Source organism: Lampetra fluviatilis, chromosome 79, assembly GCF_964198595.1.
Source record: "Lampetra fluviatilis chromosome 79, kcLamFluv1.1, whole genome shotgun sequence".
NCBI lineage: Eukaryota > Metazoa > Chordata > Hyperoartia > Petromyzontiformes > Petromyzontidae > Lampetra > Lampetra fluviatilis.
The window spans coordinates 395,908-405,043 of record NC_136353.1 but is presented as its reverse complement, the minus strand read 5'-3'; the positions used below and the strand labels follow the sequence as shown (position 1 = coordinate 405,043).

The 9,136-nt window shown below is 52.4% G+C and overlaps 1 protein-coding gene across 1 annotated transcript; it reads right to left on the bottom strand.

Moving 5' to 3' along the window:
• Window positions 1–480: 480 nt before the first annotated feature.
• HSPB1 (heat shock protein family B (small) member 1) lies at window positions 481–7,950 on the bottom strand. Its single transcript, XM_078884213.1, has 6 exons — window positions 7,192–7,950; window positions 5,249–5,256; window positions 4,932–5,020; window positions 4,442–4,586; window positions 3,229–3,292; window positions 481–2,659 (listed from the first exon to the last, which is right to left on the bottom strand). The coding sequence occupies exons 1-6, from the start codon at window positions 7,398–7,400 to the stop codon at window positions 2,419–2,421; spliced, it is 756 nt and encodes a 251-aa protein (XP_078740339.1). The 5' UTR covers window positions 7,401–7,950; the 3' UTR covers window positions 481–2,418.
• Between the last annotated feature and the right edge of the window lie 1,186 nt (window positions 7,951–9,136).

Below are 9,136 nucleotides of genomic sequence, written 5' to 3'. Positions count from 1 at the left end.
TCCACTTACTGAGGGGTTTCGCAATCAGAGGGGAGGCTGAGCTCGTCGCTGCCTCACCTCTCGTCTCTTCCTGTATTTGCAGCGGAGCTCCGCAAATTTGGCGATGTTTGACTATAAAAATGATTGGAATCGTACAGAAATTACATTTATAACACAGATCAGTGAAAAAATCTTAATTTTTATTTTCTTTTTTTTTATTTATCGTAACAGCTATTTTCATTGGATTATGATAGGTGAGGCTCTGCCTCCCCTGCCTCCCCTGACCACACATCCCTGATCTCGACGTCTCTGTGCATCTCTACGGGTATCTATGTATCTTTACGTATCTCTACAGGACTGTATGGGTCTCTATGTATCTCTATGGGTCTCTATGTATCTCTACGTATCTCTACAGGACTCTATGGGTTTCTATGTATCTCTATGGGTCTCTATGTATCTCTACGTATCTCTACAGGACTCTATGGGTCTCTATGTATCTAAATGGGTCTCTGTGTATCTCTACGTATATCTACAGGACTCTGGGTCTCTATGTATATGTATGGGTCTCTATGTATCTCTACAGGACCCTATGGGTCTCTATGTATTTCTGTGGGTCTCTATGCATCTCTACGGGACTCTGTATCTCTGTGGGTCTCTGTATCTTTATGGGTCTCTATGGGTCTCTGTATCTCTGTGGGTCTCTATGGGTCTCTGTATCTCTATGTGTCTCTGTATCTCTGTGGGTCTCTATGGGTCTATACGTATCTCTGTGGGTCTCTATGGGTCTCTGTATCTCTGCCTGGTAGAGCCAGGGAGTATGCCGCTTCCTCTGACAGCTCACCCACGGGTGTAGAAGGGAGTGAGATGGAACAAATTGGGATTAGTCCATGCACCTGCAGGGTCTGTCCCGTCACATCGAGAACCTAGCCTGGAACAGCAGGCAACCGATGGCAACTGCAGGGTCTGTCCTGTGACCTCCTCCTGCACCTAGCCTGGCACAGCAGTGCAACCCATGGCACCTACAGGGTCTGTCCCGTGACCTCCTCGTGCACCTAGCCTGGCACAGCAGTACAACCCATGGCACCTGCAGGTTCTGTCCCGTGACCTCCTCGTGCACCTAGCCTGGCACAGCAGTACAACCCATGGCACCTGCAGGGTCTGTCCCGTGACCTCCTCGTGCACCTAGGCTGGCACAGCAGTACACCCTATGGCACCTGCAGGGTTTGTTCCGTGACCTTCTCGTGCACAGGCTCCGTGGTGATGTCACCATCGCAAATGGCGGATGTTATCGGATGGTTGTGGTGGTGGTTGTGGTGGTTATGACGGTTGTAGTGGTGGTGCCTGTGATGGTGGGGGTTGGTTGTGGGGGTTGTGATGGTGGTGGTTGTGGAGTTGGTGGTTGTGGAGGTGGTGGTTGTGATAATGGTTGTGGTGGTTATGATGGTGGTCGGGATGGTGGTTGTGGTGGTGGTAGTTGTGCAGGTGCTGGTTGTGGTGGTTGTGGAGGTGGTGGTTGTGATGATGGTTATGGTGGTTATGATGGTGGTAGGGATGGTGGTTGTAGAGGTGATGGTTTTTATGGTGGTGGTTGCGGTGGTGATGGTTGTGGCGGTAGAGGGTGTTGATGGTGGTTGCGATAGGTGTGGTAGTGGTTGTGATGGTGGTTGCGGTGGAGGTGGTGGTTGTAGTTGTGGTCGTGATATGGTGGTGGTTTATAGTAGTGGTAATAGTTGTGATGGTTGTAGTAGTGGTAATTAATTGTTGTGGTGGTGGTTGTGCAAATGGTGGTTGCAATGGTGTCAGTGGTCGTGGTGGTTATGATGGTGTTTTTAATTGTAATTTTGGGTTTGGTGGTTGTGATGATGATGGTAGATTTGATTATGGTGGTTGTGATGTTTGTAGTAGTGGTGGTGGTGCTTATGATGGTGGTGCTGGTTGTGTAGATGGTGGTGATGGTTGTGGTGATGCTTGTTCTGATGGTGGTGGTAGTAGTGATGGTGGTGGTTGTTGTGGTGATGGTGGTGATGATGGTTGTGGTGGTGATTCTGGTGGTGGTTGTGTTAGTTGTTGGTGGTTGTGTTCGTGATGGCTGTGGCTGTGTGGTGTCCCTGCCCCACTGTCTAGACCCTGCCTCATTTTGCCAGTGCCCTCAGTGGCTGTTGTACCAACAGCGGTGGTGGGCACAGCAGTGGCAGTGGTGGTAGTGGTGGTGGTAGTGGTGGTGGTAGTGATGGAGAGCTGGGTGGTGTCTCTGCTCAGGCTTTTCCCCCATCTTGAACACTGCCCACGGTGTCTGTAGTGACTATGATGGCGGTGGTTGTGATGGAGGGCTGGGTGGTGTCTCTGCTCAGGTGTTGTCCCCATCTTGAACACTGCCCACGGTGTCTGTAGTGACTGTAATGGTGGTGGTTGTGATGGAGGGCTGGGTGGTGTCTCCGCTCAGGCCTTGCCCCCGTTGGCTGTGCCCGCAGTCGCACCGGTTGTGGTGCCCACCGTGGTGCCCACCGTGGTGGTGGGCAGGCCGATGCGTGCGGTGCTCTCGTAGCGGATTGGCACCGCGTGGCCGCCGCCAGCAGCGTCCTGGGGCGCCGCGGGCAACGGCAGAGTCGCCTCGACCGTAAGGACCCCGTCGGCGGAGAGGGACGACACCACGTGGTCTTCCTCTATGTTGGGGGGCAGCCTGGGGGATGGGGGGGGCATGGGGGGTGGGGAGGGTGGGGGTAGAAGGGGGGTACCAGAGGGGAGGGGAGGGGGGGTGACCATCCCGTCTAGAGAGAGAGATGATACCACGTGGTCTGTGTCTATATTAAGGGGCAGCCTGGGGTGGTGGTGGTAGAGAGGGGGAGGGGGGTGGAGGAGGAGAGGAGGAACCAGGAGGGAGGGCACGGTGAGGACCCCGTGGGGTCAATGGATTTCACTGTGGGGTCACAGGAGATCACCATGGGGGTCTTGGGAAGTCACAGTGGGGTCACGAGAGGTCACAGTGGGGTCACAGGAGGTCACGGTGGGATCAGATAGGTCAGAGTGGGGTCACTGTCCTTCACCGTGGGGTCACGGGAGGTCACCGGAGTCACCGTGGGGTCAAATATGTCAGCGTGGGGTCACGGGACTTCACCGTAGGGCTCATTGGAGGTCAGTGTGTGGCCACCATGGGGTCAGATAGGTCACCTTGGGTGTCACCTTGGGGGTCACCATGGCGACGAGTGGACAGGTGGGCGGGGAGGGGGCGAGGTGGTGGGGGTCACTCACATGTACTTGTGAGTGAAGCATCTGGCCACGAATCCGTGCTCATCCTGACGCTCTTCGTGCTTGCCTGCGTTGGGGGATGGGGGGGGGAGCGAGGGGGCGAGGGGGCGACATCAGCAGGTCATGGGGGCACCGCGTCATTAGCACATCCGGGCATCCTGTCGCCGCGAGGGCATGACGTCATCGGGTCATTGGGTAATTAGATCATTGAGGCATCGTGTCGTTAGGTCATCATGCCATCAGGATATTCGGTCACCATGTCATCGGGACATCAAGTCACCAGGACGTGAGGTTGTCAGGCCATTAGGCCATTAGGGGCACTCCCAGGGCTACTGTGGGCAGTGCCAGTGCAGTGGAGCCCCCAGTGTCTACCTCTGTGCAGTGGAGCCCCAGGGGCACCCCAAGTGGCTACTTTGTGTGCATCCAGTGCCACGGAGCCCGTAGCGGCGACTGTGGGCAATGCAAGTGGAGCACCACGGGCTCCGCTAGTGGCTACTGTGTTGGTGCAATGCTGTGCAGAGGAGTGGAGCTCCAGGGGCACCTCCATTGCCCCAGGGGCACTCCCAGTGGCTACTGTTGGCAGTGCAAGTGAAGTCCCAGTGGAGCCCCTAGTGGCCACTGTGTGTGCATCCAGTGCAGTGGAGCCCCCAGTGGCCACTGTGGGCAGTGCCAGTGGAGCCTCACGGGCTCCGCTAGTGGCGACTGTGTTGGTGCAGTGTAGTGGAGTGGAGCCCCAGGGGCACTCCCATTGCCCCAGGGGCACTCGCAGTGGCTGCTGTGGGCAGTGCAAGTAGAGCCCCGGAGGCTCCCCAATTGCCCCAAGGGCACTTCCAATGTCTACTGTGTCAGCGCAATGCAGTGAAAGTTGGGCCCCAGGGGCACCCCCAGTGGCTACTGTGGGCAGTGGAGCCCCATGGGCATAAACCCATTGCCCCAGGGGCACAAACCCATTGCCCCAGGGGCACAAACCCATTGCCCCAGGGCCACAAGCCCATTGCCCCAGGGCCACAAGCCCATTGCCCCAGGGGCATCCCCATTGCCCCATGGGCACAAACCCATTGCCCCAGGGGCACAAACCCATTGCCCGAGGGGCACCTCCATTGCCCCAGGGGCACCCCCATTGCCCCAGGGGTACAAACCCATTGCCCCAGGGGCACAAACCCATTGCCCCAGGGGCATCCCCATTGCCCCAGGGCCAAAGCCCCACGCCACTGACCGCTGATCTCGACGTATACCCCCGCCGTCTTCATGACGAGCTCCTCGGGTGAGAAGTGGTTGACGTCCAGGCTGACGCTCCAGCGGTCCGAGGTGTGCCGCAGGCTCGAGAGGCCCGAGCTGAGCTGGCGGCCCAGGGCCAGCGCCGCCGCGGGGTCCCCCCCCACCACCACCGCCGGGGGACCCCCGAGGGAGGCTCCGAGGTGGGGGGGGGGGGAGGGGGGAGGGAGGGGTGGATGAGAAGGGAGGGGATGGAGGGAGGGGTTGGAGAGAGAAGATGGAGAGGATGGAGGGGAGGGAGGGGAGAGGGAGTAGGGGAGGGAGGGGGGAAGGAGAGGGAGTGGAGGGGGAGGGAGGGGGAAGGGGAGGGATGGGATGGAGGGGAGGGATGGGAAGGGAGGGAGGGAGCGGGTGAGGGATGTGGGGGAGGGAGTGGAGAGAGTGGAGGAGGGAGGGCGGGATGGAGGAATATGGGAGGGAGAGGGGAGGGGATAGAGGGAGGGGGGAGGGGATGAAGAGAGGGGAGGAAGGGGGTGGGTGGATAGAGGGGAAAGGGGGGGACCCACAGAGTAAACTAAACCTAAACGAGCGTCATCTTTCCAAGTGTAAGACCCCACTGAGCTGTGAAGCTCTTCTTCAGAAGCGACGTGGCCATTACAAATGAGAGCAGCTCAAGCAAGTGGCTTGTCGTGTGGATATTGCAGATGCATATAGACCCATGGAGATACATAGAGACACATAGAGACCCATAGAGATACATAGAGACCCATAAAGAGACATAGAGACCCAGAGAGACCCATAGAGATACATAGAGACCTGCAAAGACACGGATACTAATAGAGATGTATTGAGAACCATAGAGATACATAGAAACACATAGAGACCCATAAAGATACATAGCGCCCATAGAAATACATAGAGACCCACAGAGACACATGGAGACACATAGTGACCCATAGAGATACAGTACATAGAGACACATAGAGACCCATAGAGACCCATATAGATACATAGAGACCCATAGAGATACGCAGAAAGATGTAGAGACATATATATACACCCACAGAGATGTATAGAGACCCATAAGAACACACATAGACCCATAGATAGACATATAGAAATATATAAAAATAGAGACCCATAAAGAGACATAGACATATTTGGAGACATATAGACCCATAAAGAGACATAGAGACCCATAGAGAAACATAGAGATATAGAGAGACATATAGAGACACGAGACATATAGACACAGAGAGACATAGATACCTATAGAGACACATATAGCCCATAGAGAGACATAGAGACCCATAGAATAAACTAAAACTATTTTATTCTACCAGGTAAGGCCCCACTGAACTACTGTGCAGCTGGGCTATCGCAAATGATAGCTCAACCATGCGGCTAATATCAGCATGGTGTGGGAATGTATAGCGGCATTCAAAAACTCTAAAACGCGTGATGTTGATGTTGATTCTAAAGGTGGTACGGAAAAACCGGAGGACCCGGAGAAAAAAAACGCATGCGACAACGGAGAGAGATATACGCACACTCCAAATATACAGCAGGCGTCAAGGGTCGGGATCGAACCCAGGCGAGGTAGTTAACATCTCACAGGGGGGAGAGAAACCCACACACACACACAGACTCCAAATATACATCAGTAGCAGGCATCTTCAGGGTCACGGGATCGAACCCATGACCTTATGTATACCAGGCGAGGTAGTTAACATCTCGCTGGGTCGGGGATCAAACCCGCGACTTTCTGCATGCCAGGCGAGATAGTTAACATCTCGCAGGGTCTGGGATTGAACTCGCGACCTTCTGCATGCCAGGCGATATAGTTAACATCTCGCAGGGTCTGGGATTGAACCTGCGACCTCCTGCATACCAGGCGAGATAGTTAACGTCTCGCAGGGTCTGGGATCGAACCCACGACCTCCTTCATACCAGGCGAGGGAGTTAACATCTCGCTGGGACTGGGATTGAACCCGCGACCTCCTGCATACCAGGCGAGGTAGTTAACATCTCACAGGGTCGGGGATCGAACCCGCGACCTTCTGCATACCAGGAGAGGCAGTTAACATTTCACTGGGGTAGGGGATCGAACCCACGACCTGCATACCAGGCGAGGTAGTTAACATCTCCCTGGGTCGGGGATCGGACCCACGACCTCCTGCATACCAGGCGAGGTAGTTAACATATCACAGGGGGGGATCGAATCCGCGACCTCCTTCATACCAAGCGAGGTGGTTAACATCTTGCAGGGTCGGTGATCAAATCCGTGACCTGCTGCATACCAGGCGAGGTAGTTAACATATCGCAGGGTCGGGTTTTGGACCCACGACCTCCTGCATACCAGGCGAGGTAGTTAACATCTCGCCGGGCCGGGGATCGAACCCGCGACCCGAGCCACCGCAGCGCCAATGTTGTCCGTTCGTTCCACAGGGAGCGAGCGTCACAGACCCAGTCGCTGCCTCGCCCAATTGATGGTGGAGCCTCCTCTACCTCCTCCACCGTCTCCACCACCTCCACTGCCTCCTCTATCGCATCCATCCTCCCTCTCCACCACCTCCTCCAGCTAAACCACCATCTCCTCCTTCTCCACCACCTCCTCATCCACTATCACCGCCATCGCCACCACCACCACCACCACCCCAATCACCTCTACTTACTCCCTCTCCATCTCCCCATCCTCCTCCCACTACTCCTCCACCAAGACCACCACCTCCACCACCGCCACCACCTCACCGCGTGTACGAGGGCCAGGCGCCACGGGCCCAGTCGGGGAGGCCCAGAGAGGCCGCGTCCCAGGAGGCCAGGCTGGGGTACGGAGCGGCCATCCCAAAGTCCTGGTCGGGCAGCCTCAGCGGCACTTGGGGGGGCATCCACTCACGGAAGGGGTCCCAGCTGGGGTGGCGGAACAGGGGCCTGGAGAAGGGGATCTGCCTCTCGGACATCGTGCTGGGGGAGAGAGAGAAGGTCGGGGAGAAGGGTATGAAGATATACAGAGATACATAGAGATGGATAGATACAGTGAGGGAAAAAAGTATTTGATCCCCTGCTGATTTTGTACGTTTGCCCACTGACAACGAAATGATCAGTCTATAATTTTAATGGTAGGTTTATTTGAACAGTGAGAGACAATAACAACAACAAAATCCAGAAAAACGCATGTCAAAAATGCTATAAATTGATTTGCATTTTAATGAGGGAAATATTAAAAAAAGACTCGTAGAGATACATAGAGATACATTGAGATGTATAGAGACTCATAGAGATGCGTAGAGACTCGTATAGATGTGTAGAGATGCATAGATATTGTGTAGAGATACATAGAGATGCGTAGAGATATATAGAGACCTGTAGAGATACATATGCATGTTTACAGATGTTTAGAGACACGTAGAGATGTGTAGAGATACGAAGATGTCTAGAGATACATAGAGAAGTGTAGAGATTCGTAGAGATACATACACTACACTGCACTACTATACACTCCTCTATACTACTATACACTTCACTATACACTTCACCATACACTCCACTATACACTATACTATGCACTACACTATACACTACACTATACACTACACTATACACTACTATATACTATACTATACACTAAACTTTACACTACACTTAAATTTTGATTTAAAGCTTTCGTGACTGCAAGGATCCATATTATTGGTTCTTTCGGTAAAGTTACGTAGAAGGGAAATAATAAAATAATACAAATACACTACACGATACACTAAACTGTAAACTACACTATACACTACACTATACACTACACTATACACTAAACTATACACTACACTATACAATACACTACTATACACTACACTACACACTAAACTATACACAAAACTATACACTACACTATACACTATACTATATTATACACTTTCCACTACACTATACACTACACTATACACTGCACTACTATACACTACACTATACTACTATACACTACACTATACACTACACTACTATACACTACACTACTACATACCTGTCAACTCCTTGTCAGTGCCCTACCTTATTACAGACCAATTCAGATCTTATTGCTCACCTCGTGCCCCGTATAAATCTCAACGTTCATCTTATACACTACACTATACACTACACTATACACTACAATATACACAACTATGCACTACACTATACGCTACACTATACACTAAACTATACGCTGCACTATACACTACACTACACTATACACTACACTATACACTGCACTATACACTACACTATACACTAAACTATATGCTACACTATGCACTACACTGTACACTAAACTACAAACTACACTATATGCTACACTATGCACTACACTATACACTACACTATACACTGCACTATACACTACACTATACACGATACTATACTATACGCTACATTATACGCTACACTATACACTAAACTATACGCTACACTATACGCTACACTATACACTACACTACTATACACTTCACTATACACTACACTATACACTTCACTATACACTTCACTATACACTACATAAATCTCAACGTTCGTCGTTTGCCGTTGTTCTCTGGTCTGCCACCGGTACAGAGACGAGGCCACACACAAGGCTGGTGCTGTCTCTGGTGTAGGCCAATCAGTTTCAAAGACAATGCGTCATTTATCACCAGAGCCATGCTTGTTTGCATGCTCACCACAAGTACTCTGT